Source organism: Zalophus californianus, chromosome 4 (assembly GCF_009762305.2).
Source record: "Zalophus californianus isolate mZalCal1 chromosome 4, mZalCal1.pri.v2, whole genome shotgun sequence".
NCBI classification, from domain to species: Eukaryota; Metazoa; Chordata; class Mammalia; order Carnivora; family Otariidae; genus Zalophus; species Zalophus californianus.
Window position 1 is genome coordinate 121,110,408 of NC_045598.1, and position 25,047 is coordinate 121,135,454.

The 25,047-nt window shown below is 41.0% G+C and overlaps 1 protein-coding gene across 1 annotated transcript in view; it reads left to right on the forward strand.

Annotated features, from left to right (window-relative positions):
- Window positions 1–15,972, forward strand: part of RAB2A (RAB2A, member RAS oncogene family) — an 89,846-nt gene extending 73,874 nt beyond the window's left edge. Inside the window, exons 7-8 of the mRNA XM_027607578.2 lie at window positions 12,526–12,594; window positions 14,640–15,972. Of these exons, the coding sequence (XP_027463379.1) occupies window positions 12,526–12,594; window positions 14,640–14,735 (165 nt within the window). The 3' untranslated portion in view covers window positions 14,736–15,972. The remainder of the gene's footprint in view (window positions 1–12,525; window positions 12,595–14,639) is intronic.
- The last annotated feature ends 9,075 nt before the right edge of the window (window positions 15,973–25,047 follow it).

The window sequence follows — 25,047 nt, forward strand, 5'->3', positions numbered from 1 at the left end:
CCTAGGGTCCTGGGATCAAGTCCCGCATGCTTCTCCCTCTGCTTCTCTCTCTCTCTCTCTCTCTCATGAATAAATAAATAAAATCTTTTTAAAAAATCATATATAACATTAATACCAATACACATATAAACATTTATCATCTACACACAAACCGAAAGCTTTCTCCATGTAAAACCTCTCTGTATTAGCAAACTACTATAGTATACAACTGCGGTGTTTAAATATATTAGTTTCCAAACTGTGAGTTACAATTTCTGAGTTACAAGTTATAATAAGGGAATTCATCCTTCCTGTGAAGTAGATTCTAGTCACTTCATAATATAACTTGGGATAGCTCTAAACGTGCTATTAAAATTCCTTTTTGTTATTCACTGAGGAAATACACCCATAAATGTGATAGTAGAAATACACCCTGGAGTTCATCCCCTCAATGTCAATGAAATCAGAAAGCCAATTTCAACCAAAATAGTCTTGTCTGTATGGTATTCCCACAGTAATAGGAGTAATAGGAGATAAGAACTTAATTCTTTACATTTTCAGTTTCTAGTACTGATTTTTTAAACATGATACTTGGGCACTATACACATATATTTGAGTTCATAGCATGTGGAGGGAAAAAAAAACCCATTTAGTTGAGTATGGTTTATTCAAGTAATATTCACACTGAGTATACAGAGCATTTATAGTGTCATTACATTTTAGGAAAATGAGATTTAGGCTCTTTTATCTCTGGCTGACAAAAAAGAAAAAAATTACTTTGACCTCCATTTTACTGAAGATTCTGCTGATAGGAGAATTAAGAATTGGCTATGTGACCGGCAGTAAATATTTTTGAATATTAGTTTTGATTCCTGTTTTCAACTGAGACCTGAAGGTCATTGAGGACACCAAGATATCATGTGTACCTGGTAACTGCCCTGGCTCCTCATGGAAACACCTCCTCAGCTGCCGCCCTCTGGCAGATCACTGTAGAACCACAGCTTTGTCTGGCGTTCTACTCTCCAGTGTCCTGGGAAAATCTGGCCTCTGTGGTCTGCTCTGTGACAAACTGAGGCACTGGTATGAAGGTTACAAGAAGCTCCTTCTGTCACCGGATCCAGTGATGGGCACATATGTGGTGTCCGCATTTAGAAGAGTGTCTCATAAGTGGAAAATTTATTTCAGAAGAATTTTCAGGTGATTAAAACATGCCAAGTATCTGAAATAATGCTGTTGTATGTTTGTATGGCACGCTGTCAAAGTTCTTTCACATTTGTTATCCCCTTTCTGTGGTGCCATACAGTAGAGAATAGCAGTACTGAAGACTATTCTATCCTTCTTTGAGGAGCATTAATTAAAATGAGCACCTCTACGGGCGCCTGGGTGGCGCAGTCGGTTAAGCATCTGCCTTCAGCTCAGGTCATGATCCCAGGGTCCTGGGATCGGGTGCTGCGTCAGGCTCCCTGCTCAGCAGGGAGTCTCCTTCTTCCGCCTCTGTCACTCCCCCTGCTCGCGCTCTCTCTCTCTGCTCTCAAATAAATAAAATCCTTTTAAAAAATAATAAAATGATCACCTCTGCATAGGGTTCCATGGTCAGATGTGTTGAGGAGGAGCTGGTGTGTATCTCCCTTGTAGAAAACCAGAATTCACAGTAGTTTATTAGTTTCTGAGAACCCCCTGTTAAGCTTGTTCAGTTTTATTTAACCTAGAGGTTTCCAGTGTGATTTAACCATTCTCCCCCCGAAAATAGAATTGGAATAGGGGATATGTAATATCTGAAAGATGAACGTCTTTTTTATTTTGCTTATTCTCTTACTTCATGGTAACATGGGTTGCAGTTGGTGGTGTGGAGACTGCTTTTTCCTTAGCTCAGAATACCTTATAAAAACATGTTTTTCCAGGGGGACCTGGCTGGCTCATTCAGTGGAGGATATGACTCTTGATCTTGGGGCCATGAGTTCAAGCCCCGCGTTGAATGTAGAGCTTACTTTAAAAAAAAAACAAAAATAAACAATTTTTCCCTCAAATCAGTTGTATTTAGAGCTGCGCTTCTCAAACATTAATATGCACGCAGATCACCTAGGAATCCTGTTAAAATGAAGATTCTGATTCCATAGGTCAGGGGTGTGGCCTGAAAGCCTGCATTTGGAACCAGCTGTCTCGTGTTTGTCCATGCTGCTCTCCTGGTCAGGCTTTGAGGAGTGTGGAGACTGAAGTTCCTTCAGCTCTGTTACCTAACAGAAGAACCTGGGAGACTACTGTCTTTTTCTGTTCCTCAGAAACATTCCTTCAAATGATTTCATCCTCTCCTCCTCTAGGCTATCAGCATATAATTACATAATCAAGGTTAAACCATTTTAAAACAACAACCTGTCATTCCCAGTTCTGGATATGTTCGCTTCTTCTAGTAAGCTCCATCTCCATTTCCTCCTCCTTTTTCACACCGCAGTTCACAGGTCGACTTCCTCTACTGTGGCCAAGGCTACCCTGGACTTCCTAATTGCCTATCCTAACAAATACTTTTCTGTTCTTACCTTAAACAGTTCCTTCGGGATATTGGAATCTTCAGTAGCCTCTGTCCTGAAGTGTTTCTTTTTCCCTAACCCTTTATAGTCAGTTATAATGACATTTATAATTCAGTGGTGAATATATATTGCTTTCCACTGTGTCTTGTTATTTCTACCTGTTAAATATCTCCCCAAGTTGTTCTCCTCTGTCGTTGCTCTTGGATTCCCTGTCTTAATTTTTCAATCCTCTACATTTGTTGCCTCTGAGATCTTCATAAAAATGAAAATTGAATGTCACTCCCCAATTTTATTAACACCGTGTGTAGTGGGCTCCCCACAGCTTCAGAATCAAACTCATTAGCTTGGAAAACAAGTTCCCTTATTGGCCATCTCCTTACAGTGTGCCCTCTATGCTATTCTAAGAGCTCATCAGCTGGGTGGTGCTCTTTCAACCCGCCTCCACAGAAAGTATTTTTGACCCTTGAGATGCCCTTTCTTCCTACCTGATCCTTCAAGGGGATAACAAAGTCTCATACCTCCTCTTGGAATGCCATGACACACAACACACCCTCCCTGCCCGCTCCACCACTAGGCACCACGCACATGCACACATAACAATTATATGCTCTCTTCTCTGTGTTCATTCCTGAATCTTCCTGAGCATGAATTTATCTTAGCACTCTGTCATGACGCTTGTTTTTTATGTTGGTTCAACATAAGGGCAGCATTCTCTGAAAACACGGACTGTCTTTTCATCTCTGCATTCCCAGCACCTAGCACAGTTTTCTCCTCTGCATAGTAGATAATAAATGTTTGGATGGTTAAGTATTTATTTACTTCTGTCCTTTTTCCTTCAGTCTTTAATCTTTTATCCTTTGGTCCCACTCGGTAGTATGTAGGTGGAATTCTGTCCTAAACCTTCTTTGCTCTAAGCATTCTAAAACTCATGAGATTTTTGAAAACTCAGAAGAACAGATTGGCTTCTCCTTTGATAGGAGCTTCTTTCAGTAGCTACCTACTGTCCTGGTAGTTGGAAAAGATTTTTTTTAGACCCAGGAATAAATGTCACAAAGATCACAGCAGGCTAGGAAAAATACCCCTTCCCAAAAGCCTCATGCTAACTTCATGAAAATTTCAAAATGCCCCAGAAGTGATGTATTACTGTATTATAATTATATCTGTAACTCTGCTGTGCGTGTATACGTAGTTATATATATCCTTCCCTGTCTTTCTCTGTGTATTTCTCTATAGAGAAAATTCCATTTTCTCAGAGTTGTATATTACCAAAACTCAGTATTATATTCCCTCTAGGATTCCAAAGAGGATTGTGGTGTGAATTGCGGTTAAATTTGCCATTTGCTTAACAGTTGTCTCCATATCAGATACTCTCACTCTTAGCCATTTGATCGATTATTTTTCCCTATGTTCATCAGTTTTACTTACGGGAACCCAGAAAAATACATAAACATCAAACAATGTTGAGGCAAGAGTCTAATAATTTAAAATATCTTAAAAAATATATATCTTAAGCTCTTGGGGCGCCTGGCTGGCTCAGTCAGTGGAGCACTCGACTCTTGAACTCAGGGTTGTAAGTTTGAGCTTCACATTGGGTGTAGAGATTACTTAATATGTTGAGGGGCGCTTGGCTGGCTCAGTTGGAAGAGCATGCGACTGATTCTTCGTCTTGGAGTCATGTGTACGAGCCCCATGTTGGGTGTAGAGGTGACATTTTAAATGAATAAATAAACTTAAAAATCTTTAAGTAAAATATCTTAAACTATTGAAAAATCAAGGCTGGCAATTCCTGGCTTAGCTGCTAAAGTACTAAAAGATACAACCAAGGGCACCTGGGTGGCTCAGTTCAGTGTCTGCCTTTGACTCAGGTCATGATTCCAGGGTCATGCGATCAAGTCCCGCATCAGGCTCCCAGCTTGGCAGGGAATCTGCTTCTCCCTCTGCCCCTCCCCCTTGCTTGTGTGTACGTGCGTGCTCTCTCTCACTCTCTCTCTCTGTCTCATATTCTCTCTCAGGCACACTCTCTCTAAAATAAATAAAAGCTAAGCAAAAACAATAAAAGATACAGCCAAGATAATAGTTGGAAAGCATAGTCAACTGGCTATCCCTAAGACAGATTACAGTAGCTTGCCGAGCCATCTAAACTGGCAGGATAGGTGGATTTCTGTGTTTAGGGGAAAACACATGACTTGTGTACCTAAGAACACCAATTTCAAGGCCCCTTGAATATGCTCGTGTCCCATCCCAGTACCTCCAGACTTAATTTGCACTGAGAGGACATCTTCTTGTCCCCTTCACCCTGTTCTCAGTGTCAAGGGTACCATACGAATTTTTCACTGGAAATTTGGCCTGACCATACCAGGTTTCCAGCATCCTTGGAGGAGTGTTTAATAAATATTTATTACTCTCTTCCCCTAATGGGAAGATTTTGCTGATAGCATCAGTTTCTCCACCCCTTACTTGGCCATCACACAACAGAATTTGGATCATCCAAGCCAAACTAACTTTGAAAGTTACATCCGCTTTCTCGACTAAACTAAGGTAGCTGAACATTACTGGAGAAAGTCCTGCCGATATGTGCATATCACACACTTACATATTCCAACATTTATAGTGCATATTCATATATAAGCACACAGTTATCTAGATCACCAGCTACCAAGACCTCTCCACTTGTATCTGACATAAGCATTGAAATTCCATGTGACTAAAATAAACTCTTCATTCTCTCCTTGAAACCTGATTTTTTACCTTTTTATTATTTTAAAGATTTATTTATTTGTTTTAGAGCACTAGCAGAGGGAGGGGCAGAGGAAGGAAGAGAGAGAGAGAGAGAGAGGCAGACTCCCCACTGATCGCGGAGTCTGACATGGGGCTCAATCTCATAACCCTGAGATCATGACCTGAGCCAAAATCAAAAGAGTTGGACGCTTAACTGTCTGAGCCACTCAGGTGCCCCTCCTACTTTATGTATCTCAATTCATGGCATATTCTTCCGTGTCAGTCACTTTAGCCAAAAGTGGAGTCACCCTTAAATACCTTACCATTCTTTCCCTATTATTTACCAAGTCCTGTTAATTTCTCCAAAGTAGATACTAAGTTTGATCTTTGCTTTCCATTCTTGTTGCCACAATTAATTTGTCAGGCCTTCATTTCTTTTTTTTCTTTTTTCTTTTTTTTTTTTTTAGATTTTTTATTTATTTGACAGAGAGAGACACAGTGAGAGAGGGAACACAAGCAGGGGGAGTGGGAGAGGGAGAAGCAGGCTTCCCATGGAGCAGGGAGCCCGATGCGGGGCTCGATCCCAGGACCCTGGGATCTTGACCTGAGCCAAAGGCAGACACTTAACAACTGAGCCACCCAGGCGCCCCAAGCAGCTGGTTTCTCTCTCTCTTTTTTTTAGACTTTATTTATGTGAGAGAGAGAGAGAAAGAGAGCATGAGAGGGGGGAGGGTCAGAGGGAGAAGCAGACTCCCTGCTGAGCAGGGAGCCCAATGTGGGACTCGATCCCGGGACCCCAGGATCACGACCTGAGCTGAAGGCAGTTGCTTAACCAACTGGGCCTTCATTTCTTAACTGGATTGTTGTTTTAGACTCTGTACTGGTCTCCCCATGGCCAACCTTGCCTCCTTATAAATTCATCGTAAAATAAAATGAAAACATAAAAAAATGAAAATTCCTTTGAGTTGTGTTAAAGATAAGTGATCCTGATAAAGGGAGGATAAATGTGGGCAGAATGTCAGTCCTGCTAATCTTGCTTCTGCTGCAAGTTGTGCATGGTCTTGGGCAAGTCGTTTCTCCTTGTGCAGCTCAGTCCTGTTTATAAAGTGAGAGTTACTGTAAATAGTAGATTTAGCAGTGGCCCTCTTTCTTCTAATGAAACAGAAAGGAAAGCAGAATGGGATGCTATGGAAGATAAGGGGGGGAAAGAGGGATTTCATTCTCCTTTCACTGGGTTCTCCCTACTTCCTACCTCATCCCAAGTGGTGGCCCCTGCAAGGTGTCTGTGAGATACAGTATGAAAGCCATTGTATTGGATGATGTATGTATGAGTTCTCTCTTACTGAAACGAAATCAGATAGACTCAGACTTTTTTTTTTTTTTAAAGATTTTATTTATTCATTTGACAGAGACACAGCGAATGAGGGAACACAAGCAGGGGGAGTAGAAGAGGGAGAAGCAGGCTTCCCGCTTAGCAGGGAGCCCGATGCGGGGCTCGATCCCAGGACCCTGGGATCGTGACCCGAGCTGAAGGCAGACGCTTAACAACTGAGCCACCCAGGCGCCCCTAGACTCAGAACATTTTAAAGCCAAAGAATTTGATGGAGTTTGTGTTTAACTTCTAGTCTGGTGTTCTTTTCACAAGACTTTCCTGTCTTTGCATAATATTTAAGCCGTATCTCAATATAGTTTCTTTTCAGGGCTCACTGTACACGTTGTATATTGCTAATCTACTTTTCTAATGTTTAGTTTTTATTTAACCAAGTTATTTTAATTCACTGAAGAATATTGGTTACCATTTTTTTTACCTTTTTTTAAAGATTTTATTTGAGAGAGAGAGACAGAAAGAGTGAGGGATACAGCACGAGCGGGATGAGGGGCAGAGGGAGAAGCGGGCTCCCCGCTGAGCAAGGATCCCGACACAGGGCTCCATCCCAGGACGCTGGGATCACGACCTGAGCCGAAGGCAGACGCTTAACCGACTGAGCCACCCAGGCGCCCCTTGATCACTATTTCTCTCTTTGATCCTGTCTGCCATGTTTCAGGACACATTCGCATTTCACATGTGTACCCTCTTTTGTTGTTCCCCACACATCATTGCACTCACACATTTATGATGCTGAAGGCTAACAAGCCATGAGTGCTTACCACTTGCTAAGCACTGTTCTCAGTGCTCTACACATTCATCCTCCCAGTGATGGTATGAAGTAGGCACCATATTATCCTCATGCTACAGAGAGGCTAAGCAGTGGGTCCAAAGCAACATATCTAGTAAGAGGTGGTGCTAGAGTTAGAACCTAGACAGTCTGGTTCTAAGCTCCACCCTTGGCCATTCTGTTAATCTTAAAAGGATAATTTCATCCCACAGGTCTTCTTGGAAGCAAATGAAAGAAAATTAAAATGAATTTCCTTTTATACATATTTTGAATTTCTTGCAGAAATAATGAAAACCTATGCAAATGACTTAGCATAGTGACCAGCCCATTAGTGAGTACTTAGTAAATATTGGTTATTATTAGCGTCGTCACATGGACACCTGTAATGTTCATAGCACTGATTAGGAATAGAGAACAATATTTTAGTTACCTCAAATTTTCCAGTTCTAAGAAAAAAACTAAAGAATCACTGATTTCACAGGGTACTTTGCTGTATAGCATCTATCTGTTCAAGATGTTTATTTATTTAAATACTTAATTTTATGCAATCTCTACACCCAGCTTGGGGCTTGAACTCACAACCCTCTGATCAAGAGTCACATGCTCTACCAACTGAGCCAGCCAGGTCTACCCCTGTTCAAGATGTTTAAATGAAACTGAGATACTTTGATTTATTTGGAATTCTTACCTGTCAGATGTTATACTTTTTCTCTTGCCACCAGGTGGCAGCATGTGACATAAAGAAATAATTTAGATTTTTTACTCTGTTGTAGACCATCTATTTTCAGTATTTTGCTTTAAAAACTGTTAAACCATAATAAAAATGAAACATTGTTCGGTGTTCCCCTTTGCCTCTGTTCTCTCTCCTCAGCTGTGAAGGAAGGCCCTCTGCGCACATTGTCCTTGGCCTACATCTAGACCTGCCTCGGTCCTGCCCTGCACACTCTCTCCCTCTGTCAGTGCAGAAAGTTTCTTTTTCCTGCATCTTCAAGAGAGATTTAAGCCCTTGTGCTTAGACTCTCCCAACTGAGTTGTTGTAGTTCAGCAGCAGTAGGAACTTTGTCCTCCTCTCCCCGTATCTCCCATAGTACCTAGGGCTGTGCTGAGTCTAAGGTAACAATTTAATAGGTACCCCTGGGTGAATGACAAATGGATAGGATAGGCATCAGCTTGTGTGTTGAATATTTATTTGAATTATAATGCATTTGTGAGTCTTTGTGGTTATGTTTCTTTTAGTTTTTGCTAGGGAAGTCACTGAAAATTGACTTAATTTTAGGTATTAGGACCATTCAGATGACTACTGCCAAGGGCTGAAAGATTAGTGTGTGAGCTGGAAGGCAATTAATGGCCAATGAAGGTAAAGAACTGACCATGGCAATTAATCAAAGTAGGGCAAAGGGGGAGAGCTAATGGTGAAATGAGAGAGTCAGGCCTCTGATCCTGGAGTGGAGTCCTGCATGGGAAAGCAAGAGGCTCCCCCAAATTAAATTGGCTACACGGAAATCTGTTTCTGCTAGGTAGTTGTGGATCTGCCTAGATATTGTTTGTTTCACAGTACTAACAATGAAATCTTTTGAAATCAGTTTCTCAGCAAATGTTTTTTTTCCTGTTCCATAACCCATTTGTTAATATTCAGATTTGATTCTGTTTGTGGAGTATAGAAGTATACAGTGTTCTTGCTTACAGTTCTGACTTATGTGTCACAAAACAGTGATCTTTAGGTTGTTATGCTTTGAAAGTATTGCACTGATTAATGTTAAAAATTTTCTGTAGGTGTGCCATCAACTTGCTTCATTTTTCTGATAATAAAGAAATTAAGTATTCCAGGTAGATTAATTTACCAGGTTACAGCTTCTCTCAATGACATGGACCATCATCATTAGCACTTGTACTCTGCCATCAGGAGCTGTGAGGTGTCCACAAGTTTGCTGTCCCCACAGCTGCCGCCATATGCAGGCTCCCCCATTGCCTCTGCCCCTAATACTGCACAGGTTCGTACCGCCTGCCACTCACAGACACGCCCTCATGCATGCTCCCCTTTTCTTTTCTTTCTTTCCTTTTTTTAAGATTTTATTTATTTGTCAGAGAGAGCGAGAGCACAAGCAGGGCAAGCGGCAGGCAGAGGGAGAAGCAGGCTTCCTGCCGAGCAGGGAGCCCAATGCGGGGCTCGGTCCCAGGACCCTGGGATCATGACCTGAGCCGAAGGCAGACGCTTAACCAACTGAGCCACCCAGGCGCCCTTCCCCTTTTCTTTATCCTGCCCCCTTCTCAGAATCTGTATGGCCTGAAATACAGAAGTGAAACTGGTTAAAATTATGTTTAGAACTGGAAGGAATTTCAAGTTAAGACTATCCTATGAAAACATGAGAGCTTTAGTGTAAAGGCTTTGTAGTATCTTGTTAAATGGTTGCTCATTTCCTCATTGTTGTCTGTGTTCTAGGGGTATTTCACATGGTTACATCGCTACATTGAAAAACATATGCGGGGATTGCTTTTTAGTGAGTAGAGTGAAACGAGCAATTAAAGTTCTAGCCAGTTATTGTAAAGAGGCATCCCTTGTCTTTCCGAGTTCTTGAGATGCTTGCAGCTCTAGGGATCAGAGATGTCTGTAACACCCAAGGCTCTTCTCTTAGAAGTTTCATTTCATCTCTAATAAGCCTTAGCAGTATTTGGTTAATGTTCGTTATATTTGGGGATTCAGCAGTTTTCATTCGATAGCCACAGGCTTTTAAAACATGTGAACTAATGTCTGCATTAGTCACATTGGGTTTTAAACTAATGATTCATCAAAATTGATCATTAATTAATCATTTAATAATACAGATTAAATATAATTATTTTGCCATCATGTAAACAAAACAACCCATTTATATAATATTCTCTTTATAATGTGCCCAGAGGAGTGGAAGATATTTTATTTCAATGTTCTCAGCACGTAGTCATGAGTTGAATGGCAAGTAAATGTAGCATTGTCTAAAGACTGTTTCATTGAGATGATGAGAATTATGAAAGGAAATATAACCATTTGTATATATTTCAGTTGATTGCATGTTCTTCAAATGTAAAATACATCTTAAGTCCATTGGGTACAACTGTTCTTAAAGGTGTTTAATAATATTAAGTACTGTTCAGGTCATAAAATTAGTAGTGACTTAGAAAATTTCATATAGCACAGCTTTCTTGAGCCAGTTTTTAAAGTGATTCATCAACAGATTAGCAAAAATGTCCATTTCTCTCCATAAATTGGCACATTTAATGTATTTTATAATACAGTTGCTGTTTATATGAAGTTATAACTCCTTTATGGGATCTTGTAGTTCTGTCTGATGTTCAAGGGAGATGTACACATGCGGGGGCCCCTTTAAGGATTTCGAGCCCTGTGAATTTGAGTCTGTTGACTTCAATATTTAGTTAGCCTGGCTTCTAAGGCCATCACCATAATTGACATGTTATTGGAAATAAAGTTAAGTTTTTCCTTATTTATAAGGGTAACTTCAATTTTAAGGAATGTGAATCAATTCAGAGTTGGCTGGAAGCCAATTTCTCCTTCACTGTAACTCCCGTGCACACGAAAAGCACACTCGCTTCCTAAGTGCCTTGTGAATCTGCAGTGATTAATTCTTCTCATTATTTTGCTGCAAATTCTCATGACCCTCTCTGATGATTCGATCAGCCACTTAGAGTTTATGCATATTCATATCTCTGCACTCCTGCCGCAGTCACTCGCGTCTCCGCCGCTGACTGGTGTGTTCTTGGTGCAGTAATTGAGCTGCAGTAGATTGATTACTCTGGGGAGCTGTAAGGCCTTTAAAGGTGAAAACAGATCAGTCCTGTTAATTAGGAAACAAAAGCTCCAGTGACAAGTTCAGCAGTCAGATGTTTCCAGTGTGGAAAAGACGAGAGGTAGGATTGGTTCCTCTCTGTGAACCTGTTTACTTTTTTTTTTCTAAGATTTTATTTATTCATTTGACAGAGAGAGAAACACAGCGAGAGAGGGGACACAAGCAGGGGGAGTGGGGGAGGGAGAAGCCGGCTTCCCGCGGAGCAGGGAGCCCGATGCGGGGCTTGATCCCAGGACCCTGGGATCATGACCTGAGCCGAAGGCAGACGCTTACCGACTGAGCCACCCAGGTCAGCCTGTTTACTTTTTAAATTTGGAATTAAATCTGTGGCAGTGCTAGCGGAGAATCGCCCTGTTTTATGACTTTTCAGAGAATGCTCACTGAAGAGGACCTTAGAATGTGAATGCTATTGTATGTGCTCTCTCCGATGGGATAGTTTAGAACATGAGTTTAGAAACACCTTCAGTAGCATTGGCACTTTTTGTATAAAACATCTTAATATTTGGGGTATCCCTGCCCACCCCCTCCAGTGATGAATTCTTCTTTTGGAATATAGCTCATATACCATAAAATTTACCCTTTTAAAGAGTACAAGTCAGTTAAGTTTTAGAGTTTTCACAAGGTTGTGCAACCATCACCACTATCTGATTCCAGAACATTTTTATCACCCCAAAAGAAACCCCATACGCATTAGCCGTCATTCTCCTTTTCCCTAATCCTTGGCAACCAATAATCTACTATTTCTCTCTATGGATTTATCTCTTCTGAACATTTCAGTAAATGGAATCATGCTATGTGTGGTCTGTTTTCAAGGTTCATCCACATTGTAGTATGAACGAGTACTTCATTTTTTTTTTATGGCTGAGTAATAGTGCATTATAAGGTTATACCACCTTTTGGGTTTTATTCATCAGTAGATTAACATTTGTGTTGTTTCCACTTTTTGGCTATTGCTGTGAACATTCATATACATCCTTGCCTTGTTCTTGATCTTTAGGAAAGCTTTCAGTCTTCACCACTTGGTATGATGTTAGCTATGAGTTTTTCATAGGAGCTGTTGAGGAAGCCCCTTCTAATCCTATTTTGTTGACTGTTTTTATCATGAAAGGTTGTTGGAACTTGTTAAATGCTTCTTCCGCCTCTATTGAAGTGATCATATGGTTTTTGTCCTTTATCAATAAACAGGCTGTACTACATTGATTGATTTTCTTGTATGGAACCTTATGATATTCTACAGAGTTTTTACATAATGTTCTTTTACTACTGTGATTTTAAATAATTCGAATCAATTTCTCTATATTTCAGGCATTTATTAATACAGCAAAAGAAATTTATGAGAAAATCCAAGAAGGAGTCTTTGACATTAATAACGAGGTATATATATTATGCATAAATAAATACTATTGGCTAGTATTAATTTAGAGTTGAATTTTAGTTACTACATGGATTCATGAGTTTATATTTTTTTAAATTCCTAAAATGGGTCTATGATGTCAGTTAACACATTATTAGTTTATAATCCTCTAACTGAAAATTTGTCCTATGTTCTATAATAGGTAAATGTTTTTATGTTCTTAGTAGAGCATCACTTTGTGAAAATGGATTAAGATAAGTGACCATTTATTGCAAGCAATGCAAAAAAACCCTCCAAAGAGAGAAGAAAATCCACTTTCATCCATGCATCCATATGGTGTCATCTGCTTTGGGGAATAATTTTCTACTGTGTACATGCATGTACTATGTTACTGATGGAGGATGCTCTCTCTGTTGTCTAGTACGAAAGAAGGAAATACCCAGTTTGGAAATGACTCCAAAACATAGCATGTTTTCAGGAGACTAATATATATAATTGGCAATTGGCATTGTTTTTGGTTTTGTCTCCTTTGTAAAATTACTTGATGAATTCGATTAGGATAAAATGCAAAGCTTTGAAGCATGTAATTCAGAGTGTTTACCAGAGGTTATCATTCTGACCTAAATCCCCACCTTGCACTCACTGATTTATTTCAGAATGTTTATGTGGATGTATGGTAGATTATTTACTTTTACACAAATATTTTTGTCATTCCGTATTGAGACTTTGTGCTTCCAAGAGAAAACCCTTAGCCCTCCCACAGTCACAATTAGGAAAGCCTGGTGTTAGGGATCCTTCATTGCATGTGTGGCTCTTGGCCTGTACATACACGAGGCTCTTTGACATTCTTTGCTGAAACAAACAACACTTTTGCCTAAGGTTTCCAAAAAGTACTTGATTTTCTCATTTCTTTCCGTCTGGAGTACTCTGTTTTCTAAATCCTATCTTCTGGGCTTATAGGGCAGTAGATTTGGAGTTACTTTGAAGCCACCACCATTCAGAGACTAATGCCGGATAAATGGAGCAGTAATTGGGCCTGTGTTTAAAAGGGCACGTTCACTGTTCCTGTCTGGTTTCATATAGTAGCTGACTGCTTTGCTGTGCCCGGTGGAGCTTCGATTGTACTGTGCTGTCAGGAGCCAACAGGCCGTGCGATTTATTTGGCCTGCTGCCAAGTCTGACTCCTTGATTCCTCAAGAAGTTGCTACCAGCCCAGAGGGGGCAAAACCAATGAGCCATAGGGCATGCTTTTTATTAAAGAGGAGTCAAAAGAGCGAAAAGAAACCACATCAGCTGCTGTCAATACCGAGCGACTGCCAGAAACCCCCAGGCTACTACTGTTGCAGAGCAACTGCCAAGCGCTATAAATCTGAGATTTACTGTGACGTAAAGTTTCCTTAAGAGCTTAATTTCTGAAGCTACTGTATTACTTTTCTCAAAGTGTTGTATTTGTAGGTAAAACCCACTCGAGGGAGTGAGGGCTAAGACAGAAGTGTGAGTTTGATGAATGAAAGCACTACTCTGTGTGTGGGTTCTTGGCAAGCTGCCATGTCTTTGGGGATCATAGAAATTATTGATGACACAGAACACTCACATGCCCTCAGCCTGCACAGCTGATTCAACATGGAACAGAAACGCTGTCTCGAGAAAAGCTTTGACGTCGTATTAGAGCGGCCTAGGGCTGGGCCTGTTTTTATCTTTAAAGGTGACTTGCGGTCATCGTTTTAAACAGTGTCTCCATCGTGAGAGCACCCAGGGAAGCGGCACTGCCCGGGCTCTGTCCACTCACAACGGCCTGGTAGGGTAAAGAACTCTTTTCAGAAGGATTTCCACGGTATTATTTTTACAGGGAAGGAACATCCCCTCAGAGATACGGTTGTAATTGTCGCAAAAATCTGCAGGTCTTTTTTTCTTAATGATGTAAAAATTACATCATTAAGAATTCAGTGGGAAAAAAATTTTTTTTAAATAAAAGGAATTCAGTGGAGTTCTTCAAATTTAGTGAAGCTGTACTGGCTGGTCGGGTCCGGTTAACACTTGTTATCCCTTCCCCCTTCTGTTTCAGGCGAACGGCATTAAAATTGGCCCTCAGCACGCTGCTACGAACGCCACACACGCAGGCAATCAGGGAGGACAGCAGGCGGGGGGGGGCTGCTGCTGAGCCCGTTTTTACTGTCTCCGCTGCCGAGATGCGGCTACTCACTTCCTCTTTCGCTCTCTCCTCCTGCTCAGCTGAGACATGAAGCTGTTTGAAATGGCTTTATGTCACAGGAGACTCTTAATCCTTCAAATTCTTGTATAACTTTGAATAAATGGTTAATGTTCACTTAAAAAGACAGATTTTGGAGATTGTATTCATATCTATTTGCATTTGATTTCTAGGTCAATTGATGTGATTATTTTTGTTAAATGTTGTCTTGTGCCCTTACCTACGAACTGAAAACTGTATTAAAACACTACAAAGTCATCTTGAGTATTTTAAATCAGTTTGTGTGGTTCGGTTTCACACCTGTGGTGACCTACTGTTTAATATTCTAGAACTGTCCTCAGAAAGTTTGTCAATTTTCAAGGCTATAAGGAAAACCAGAAGGACTCTTTGAATTGTGTATTTATCATTTCCTTTCTGTATATACAGTTTAACCTGCTTGGGTGTAATTTGCCAAGCTTGAATTCTTTAATGCATTTGCATAAATTCTATACTGTTTAGAGCTTAAAGCTACAGAAGCATTGTTAGGAATTGCTTGGACACTGAATTTTAAACTTTTTGACATTGTTAACAAGCATGTTCATCTTTTCTTGTCACTAGTCCAAGAAAATATGCTTAATGTACATTACTAAAGGCTATGTATGTGTTAACCTGTTTTAATGCCAAAAGTTTGCTATATGTCCACAGTTTCTTTAAGACCTCTTCGGAAAAGGATTTGTTTGCCTTAATGAATACTGTTGGGTAAAAACACAGTATAATGAGTGAAATGGGCAGAAGCAAGAACTCCCTACACCTAAGCGACTCCAAGAAGAATGAATGTCCACATTTAGATGGCACATTATGAGGACTTTAATCTTTCCTTAAACACAATAATGTTTTCTTTTGCTTTTATTCACATGATTTCTAAGTATATTTTTCATGCAGGACAGTTTTTCAACCTTGATGTACAGTGACTGTGTAAAATTTTTCTTTCAGTGGCAACCTGTAATCTTTAAAATATGGTAAGCATCTTGTCTGTTTTGAAGGGGATATGACAATAAATCTACCAGATGGAAAATCCTGTCAAAAGTAGGAAAGCTTTAGTAATTTACTCAGTGTGGTGGTTTTATCCTTTTTTTTTTTTCCTCTCTCCCCCTTGGTCTATAATGAAATTGTTACAGCAGTGCAAAATAAAATCCTATGTATAAAAGTGTTCCTTTTTTTATTATGACTGCATCATTTTTTTAGTCCGTCCACATGTATTTATTTGAGCATATTTTTTAAAGGGTCAGCCTGTTTAACACCCTTTTTAAAAATTTTGCTTAAATGTGATAAAACTCTTCACAATATTGAAATTCTTTTTGTGACTGATGATGCAAGCAAGTATTTACTACCTCTCAAAACCAGCACAAAGGCGCAAACTACAAGAAGGGTTTATAAAGAAGTTCTAAGTATGAGGGCGCCTGGGTGGCTCAGATGGTTAAGTGTCTGCCTTCGGCTCAGGTCATGATCCCAGGGTCCTGGGATCGAGTCCCGCATCGGGCTCCTTGCTCAGCAGGGAGTCTGCTTCTCCCTCTCCCTCTGCCTCTCCCCCTGCTTCTTCTCTCTCTCTCTCTCCTTCAAATGAATAAATAAAAATCTTTAATAAAAAAAAAAATTTAAAAAAAAAGTTCTAAGTATGAAACACCTTTCAATTCACTCACTGACTTCAACCTTCTGTAGGTCTTTCCTGAAGATCCAGCAATACTCCGTCAAAGCTCTGCCATTACTCTTGTGGGAAAACACCTAATGTTATCTTAGGTTTGTTTTAACGAACTCCTGGAGGCCAGAGGGAAAGGTGAGAGGAAATCAAGTTTCTTGAGTATTGTTATAAACTTGTCACTCCTTAAAGTCGTCATATAAAATTCACTGATCTTACCATTCACTGTCATTAATGATGAGTAGGAAAAGTTTGAATGATTAGGACTTGTTCTGCTCTATCCCAGGAAGGAGATGATTCTTTGGAAATTGTTAGTTTTAAGCCACCGTTAACTTTTCCAAAAGTTCGGTGTGTGTCTTTTCCATGCCATCTCCCCTAATTCTTTTATAAATCATGTATAGGAGGAGAAACAAATGGTAAAAACAAACAACAGCAGACTAGCACGTGTATTTTAATACCTTAAGAAAAGATGGAGCCCTCCTACAGCCCTTACCACAGCAACCTTAATCCGCTTCCGTCTTGGGCAGCAGGGGTGAGTAGTAGACTTCTCTATAATTCATTACCACTTTCTCCACAAATCTCATCTACCGTTAAGGAATATGTGTGATGAGTCCTTTACTACGTCAGTTGACAAAGCAGTGTTAGTGTCTGGTTTCTCCTCTTTGCTCATTTTATTAGCCCTGTCATAAATACTATAATATCCGCACCTGTAATTGAATCTTTAATACCGTAATTGAGTCTTTAATTAATCTTTGATCCATTTTTGCAGCATCTGTGAACACATGTAAGAGCTAGAAAATCAGTCCTTAAAAAAACTAAATACAACTTTTAATGTCTTACCAATGTAACATTCCAAAGTCATAATCTTCATAAAGACAGAGCATTACTATTTGTCTTCTGAATTTAAGACAACTGAATCAGGAGCAAATTTTTGAAAGAGTAGCATATAATTTGATACATAATTCAAACAGCATGAGAGCTGAACTGAATCTTCATACACAGTTTGTTTTTAATTTTAAAATAGCCTGTTAACAGGAAAATAGTCCCTATTTATCTTCTCATAGTCAAGAGGGTGGGAATGTAAATGATACCAATGATACTGTGTCTAATCACTCAATGATTTATGTCTGGCTTTGGAACACATTAAATACTCATTCTCTCATAGGTAGTGGAACCCTTTCGAAGCTCAGCACTAAGGTTGACAGGATAGGGTTTGACTATATAAGCTAAAAAAAATAAATAAATCTTATTTTATAATAATTGACTATACAAAGTGACAAACTGAAATACCAACCTGTGTTTCTTAGAAAAAAAGAGTTTACAATGTGCCTTGGTGTTCAAATGAAAATGGAAACTAGCCCCATGGTAGGTTTCGTATTACATTGGTATTTACTAGATAACAGTACTTGGTTGAAGTCATGATGGGAAATTTTAAAGGGCCAGTGTGTGTATTTCAGTATTCATAAGCTTTCTAATGTCATGAGGCCAACTCCTACTAAAGTTGAAGGACAAAGGACCAAAATCTTGATAGAAAAAAAAGGAAAAAGTTCACCCTTAAGATTTTGAAATATCCCTAAAATATGAAAATTCAAACATACAGAAATTAAAACATAACATTTCTCACCTGTGAGATTGGAAGAAGTTTAAAGCACGACAACACACTCTTGGTGAAAAACTCTCAGATGTTGCCAGTGGAAGTGCAAACTACTACTGCCTTTCTGGAGAGGAACTTGGTCATACCGAAGAAAACCAAAATGTACTTACTTATTTACCCAGCGATCTCACTTCTAGGAAAATACCCCAACAATAACCTTCCAGCAGTGCAAAAAGCACACGCGTAATGCACGAAGTTGCTCACTGCAACGTTTTTGGAGAGATGACCTAAATGTCTATACATAGAGTGAGTGAATATAAACTATAGTACATCCACCCAAGGGAGTCCTACACAGTTTACAAAGCATGAGGAAGAGCTCTATGAATTGATGTCATCGTAACCAGGTTATATTAAGTGAGAAAAGCAAAGTGCAAGGGTGTCTATGGGTTACCATAATATAATAAAGAAGGTAATATAAGAAAATAGGCATGTATCTGCTCACTTGTGTAAAAGAAACAGCAAGAATAGAAATTAATGAGACTGTTTACCTACAGAGGGTGAGTGGGTTCAGTGTGGAAAGTAAGGAGGATTGGGAATGGTGTATTTGGGACAAGTGACCCCTCTTTCAGTATATGATTTTGTTTAGCTCTGACTCCGAACCATAGTAGTGTTTTCCGTAGTCCAAAAATAATTGAAACCAGCCATGGTGTTCAGGGAACTCAAAATGAAATAAAAAGTAATGAATGAACCTGCCTGTATTACAAATGAGTGACATTACCACACTGAAGGGGACAGGAAAGAAAACTAGCATACAACCAGCAACTTGGAAAACAGGATATGACTGTATAAGGCTAAACACATAAAGAACTGTACACAATTATACTGTAGGTAGTAAAGGGTTATGGGTTAGCAATTCTAAAAACACCTTTAGCATGTTTAGATTGAGGAAATAATTATACTGTGGATAATGAAAGATCCATAATGAAAACAGGTTTTCATTATTGGAGAAAAGGAGTCACAAAAGTTGGGAAAGACTAGAATGAACCCTGTGGTGTTGGATTGAAATTGGAGGTTTTTATGTGTACAGATGCTTTGATAAATACAGACGGATGAGTGAGAATATACATAGACCTTTCCTAGTTTTGTCCACTGAGAGAAGGGCCTAAAAGTAAGGACACCCCAGCAGCAGTGAGCACACCTAGTACACAAATACTGGTTTCTAAATACCTTCTATAAAGGGAACTAGGGCACCCTGGAGAAATGATTGATTCCAGGGCTGGGGCAGGGAAGCCATTAAAACAAGTCCAGAACATCTGTGATGCCAAAAAAGGGAGTGCTCATAAAATGGTAGGGATGGAAAGGGGGGCATGACAAGGGACTGAGGAGCCAACTCAATGCTTCTGATGGCCAAATCTGGAATGCTTTGAAAAAAATAACTCAATGCTAGCAATCCATTGTAAACCGTGGAACCAAACATCCATGATATAAGTGAATAATTGCATAAATAAATGAGGGAAAGAGACAGCTTTTCCTTACAGTAGAATACCAATTAGTAGAGCTAGAAGGCATGATGTAAACAAAATCCTCAAAAACACAGTAACTGTGTGAAGATAGGAACCATTAATGAATGTTAAATGCAGTGGGCAAAAGAATGACAACATACATACATAGGCTCAGTGTATCCCCACAAGATATTATTGGAGAGGGAAGAATACTAACTTGGTGGTTAGCCAACTTGACATCACCTTCATCAAATGATCAATAAGATGTGAGGACATCGTGTACCATCTGATGGATGTGCTGAGAAGGGCACGATTCTGTGGGACTCTTGCCAAAAATGTATAACCTCAACCTCAAGACAAACCCAAGCTTTGGCACGTCCTACAAAATAAGTGACTAGTGGGATGCCTGGGTGGCTCAGTCAAGCTTCTGGCTCTTGATTTCAGCTCCAGGTCATGGTCTCAGTCCTGGGATCAAGCCCCATGTTGGGCTCTGTGCTCAGGGTAGAGTCTGCTTGTCCCTCTCCCTCTGCTCCTCTCCCCACTCCTGCTCTCTCTCAAATAAGATCTTTTAAAAAAAATGACTAGCACTCTTCAAAAATATCAAGGTCATGGAAGATAAAGAATGAGGAGCTGTCACAGATTCAAGGAGCCATGACAACTAAATTCAATGTGGGATGCGGGATGGACCCTGGAGGATGGTTCTGACGAAGGAGGGGTGTACAGGGGGCTTCTCTGGTACTGGCAAGATTCTGTTTCTTGACCTGAATGGGGGTTACATAGATATTTACCTTATGATTTTTAACTATGCTTACGTGTTTTATGCACATTCTTGTAAATAAGATGTCTCATTAAACAAAAATGCCACCTTATGAGTTGCCCTCAAATCTGTGAGGTTTACCTCATCCCCTAGTAATGGGTTGAATTGCACCCTCCCACCCTCAAAAGAATATACTCAAGTCTTAACCCCCAGTACCTTAGAATTTGTCTTTATTTGGAAATAGGATTTTTACTGATGGTAATTAGTTAAAATGAAGTCAGTGTGACCGGGGTCCTGAGAAGAAGGTAGCCATGTGAAGACACAGAGACACAAAAGGGAGAAGGCTGTGTGATGGTGAGGGTGGAGGCTGGAGTTCTGCAGCCTCAAACCAAGGAATGCCAGAGATGGCCAGCAAACCAGCAGAAGCTAGGATGAGGCAAGGAAGGGTTCCCCTCCATGTACCAGAGGGAGCACGGCCCTGCTGACATCTTCATTTGGAGCTTATTCTAGCCTCCCGAACTGTGAAAGAGTATGTTTCTATTTTCAGCCACGCCATTTGTGGCCCTTTGTTATGGCCACCCTAGGAAATTAACACATATCCTGTGAATGGGGACATTTTTGGATGGGTTGTCTGTGTACCTTCAGTAAAAGGTCACGTTGAATCCATGGGTTTATGGGAGGGTAGGAGCCGCTTCACCGCCCAGCCCATGTAGAGCTCATCCTGAGAGAAACATTCGTCTCCAGGGATATTACATCTTCCTGCCTCAAATTAACTTAATCTACACATCAAGATGCTCTTCAGAACACGAAATAGTTGTACACAGTGATTGCATGAAAAATCATAGGTAGAACACATAGGACTTTCTTGATAGGACATTAAAGATAGAATTTTTATCATTCCTTAACGCCCAGAATTCAGCTCCAAATCGAAGCAGGTGTCACAGGTATACAACTGTGATTTTCTGATGGGGATGATGATGAGATGCAAATGGAGATATCACACAAATTCTAGAAACAATGTCCTTCCTGTTGTGGAAATAAATGAGAAAGAGCAAATTACAAAGTGGGTGGGAGCTGACCAAGAGGGTTGTGTTTTGGGTTTGAGATGCTGAAATCATTTATGATAATGCGAATACTGCTAGCAAACTACGGAGCATTGAGGACAGAAGGCCGGCACCTAGCTAGAGGGTGAGCTGGTCACCAGAGAGCAGGCTGCTGCAGTCTTATATTTGACAATTAATTTTGCATTAAAATAGCCACATTCCAGTCCCCAGGAGCTGCTGCTGCTGCCCAGAATTCACATTTACAGAAACTTGGTAAATAGCCGCAAAGTCAACTCTCTGCTGCGTCCTTCCACACATGCCCGTGCGCGACTTGGGAGCCACTGGTGTACAAGTTAGCCAGACCCCACGTTACACCTTTCCCTCGAGCAGGTGCTGACTCATGTGAAAGCACAGGTATTCCAACATCCTCTTTGCAATTAGTATAATAAAAATACTCATGGAGGGAGCGCCTGGGTGGCTCAGTCGGTGAAGCGTCTGCCTTCGGTTCAGATCCTGATTTCAGGGTCCTGGAATCGAGTCCCGCATCGGGTTCCCTGCTCAGCGCGGAGCCTGCTTCTCCCTCTCCCTCTGTGCTTGCTCTCTCTCAAATAAATAAAATCTTTAAAAATAAATAAATAAAAGTACAGTGAGTTTATTCCATTGACCAGCCATTGCATGATGGGCAAAGTATTTATGCAGACAATGGGCATATTAGGGATGAAAAGCAAGGATTATTATATAATGTATCATTAGTTTGCTAGGGCTGTCATAAAGTATTAAAAACTGTGTGGTTTAGGGGCACCGGGCTGGCTCAGTCGGTGGAGCATGTGACCCTTGATCTCAGGGGTTGTGAGTTTGAGCCCCATGTTGGGTGTAGAGCCTACTTTAAAAAAACAACTGTGTGGTTTAAACAACAAATGCATTGTCTCACATTTCTGGTGGCTAGAAGTCTGAAATCAAGATGTCGCAGGATTGGTCCCTTCTGAGGGCTGGTGAGGGAGGATCTGCTCCCAGCCCCTCTCGTTGGCTTGGAGAAGGCTTCTGTCCCTGTGTCTCTTCACATCATCTTCCTTTTGTGTGTGGCTTTGTATCCCCACTGCCCCTTCTTATAAGGACACCAGTCATACTGGATCAGGGCCCACCCCTCTGACCTCAAATTAACTAGATTACCGCTGTAAAAATTCCATCTCCAGATAAGGTCACATTTGGCTGTACTGGGGGGTTAGGATTTCAACATATGAATTTGGGAGGTGGGGGAAGGCAATTCAGAGCATAACAAATGTGGTTGTGGATTATGGATTTAGAGAGTAAGAAAGAGAAGCACTTAGCTCTTTAATCGGCCCAATATGTGTTTATGATGAAGCTGGGATTTGGGGAACACCACATAGGACATGAACAAGCTGGCTGTAAAGAGATTTTAAAGACTGCTCCCTTAACATTTCTTACGTTTATCTGTGTCTACTATATCTAGAGAGAAACTCAGCACATGGAATTCTCTTCCTGATTCCAAATATCTCACTACATAATCAAGACCCACTGGAACCCAGGCCCTTTGCCACTGGAGCTTCCATGACATCATGGGGCTGGCATGTGTATGTCCTCTGAGGTGGCCTGTTCCAAGGGCCTTGTGTCATCCTGTCAGGCAGCATCATCCGTCTGCGTAACAAAATTTCTCAGAACAGGACATGTGCAGTGGTGCTGTGCTTTCCAATTCTTCTTGCCTTCCCACTCCTTTCTCAGCCTGAATGCTTTTTTCTTTCTTTGTTTGTTTTCTTTAAAGATTTATTTTAGGGGCTGGGTGGCTCAGTCAATTAAGCATCTGCCTCCAGCTCAGGTCATGATCTGAGCGTCCTGCAATCGAGCCCGGAATCGGGCTCCTTGCCCAGTGGGGAGTCTGCTTGTCTGCTTCTCCCTCTCCCTCTGCCCCTCCCCTCTGCTCCTGCTCTCTCCCCATCAAGATAAATAAATAAATTCAAGATTTATTTGGAGGGAGGGACAGAGGGCTAAAGTCTTCAAGCAGACTCCCCACTGAGCATGGAGCCCCACATGAGACTCCATCTCATACTCCATGAGATCATGACCTAAGCTGAAACCAAGAGTCGGACGCTCAACCAACTGAGCCACCCAGGCCCTCCTCTTTCTTTCTTTTAAACTGAGGTGGCATTGGGGCGCCTGGGTGGCTCATTTGGTTAAGTGTCCAACTCTTGGTTTCGGCTCAGGTCATGATCCTAGGGTCGTGGGATCAAGCCCCACGTCAGGCTCCTTGCTCAGTGTGGGGTCTGCTTGAGATTCTCTCTCTCCCTCTCCCTCTGTCCCTCCTACTCGTTCTCTCTCTCTCTGAAATAAATAATAATTAAAAAAATACACTGAGGTGACATTCACATAACATAAACTTAGCCATTTTAAGGTGAACAATTCAGTAGTATTTAGCACATTCACAGTCTATGCAACTCCCCCATCTAGTTTCAAAACATGTTCATCACCCCAAAGGAGACCCCATACCTATTTAGCAGTTACTCCCCATTAGCCCTTCCACCCAGCCACTGGCGACCTCAAATCTGTGTTCTTTCTCTATGGATCTACCTGTTCTGGACATCTATAAATGGAATCATATGGTACGTGGCCTTCTGTGTCTGGCTTTTTTCATTCAGCACGTTTTCGAGGTTCATACACATTGCGGTGGATATCAGTACTTCATGCCTTTTTATACTTTAATAATCCACTGCATGGGCCCACCACACTTTACTCAGTCCCTCCGTCACTGATGGACATTTGGTCTGTTTCTACCTTTTGACGATCGGGGCTACTGCTGCTATAAGCAAGTGTGCATGTGTATCAAACGGATTATCTAATGGCCCTCGGCACCAATCTAGTTCTGATTTTCCCACATTTAAATGATAAAAATATCGGGGCGCCTGGGTGGCTCAGTCCTTAGGCATCTGCCTTCAGCTTGGGTCATGATCCCAGCGTCCTGGGATCGAGCCCTATGTCGGGTTCCCTGCTCAGCGGGGTGCCTGCTTCTCCCTCTCCAGCTTGTGTTCCCTCTCTCACTGTGTATCTCTCTGTCAAATAAATAAATTAAAATCTTAAATAAATAAATATCCCTTCGGTCTTTTATTTAAAAATTACTAAATACGCACATTGCTTCCAAAAAGTCGAATAGTACTAGAAGGCTTATAATAAAAGTGACCATCCCTTGTCCCGCCTGTCCCCACCCTCATAAGTGACTTCCCAGAGTTCTCAAACCCGGCCTGCACCCCCTCCTTGGTACCCGCATCCACCGTCAACCTCCAGGTCCTATGTGAGGAGCCATGGAGTTTGGACCCCTGGCGCTGCAGTGTTGAGAGGGGACACGGACCCACCTTCCGTGGTAGCTGCGCTCGCTATTCACAGACATTTCACTCTGCCAAGTCCACATGGTGGTGGCATTTCCTCTCCTTGCCCTTGTGCATTTGCGTATTTTATTCCTATAATGGCATTAATTGAGGTCTTGGGAGGGAGATAAAGGCATGTGCTCAACCCACCTTGCTTAACCAGAAGTCCAGGGAGTTCCTTCCCTCCTTTATAAAGGAAGACAACAACACTGTCTTCCTTTATCACTTGTTAAAATACAGTGTCTGCTGCAGTAAACAAAGAAAACAAACAAAAGGTGGAAAATTAAAACTAATCTCCAGGTTCGGATTTCCCACAAAG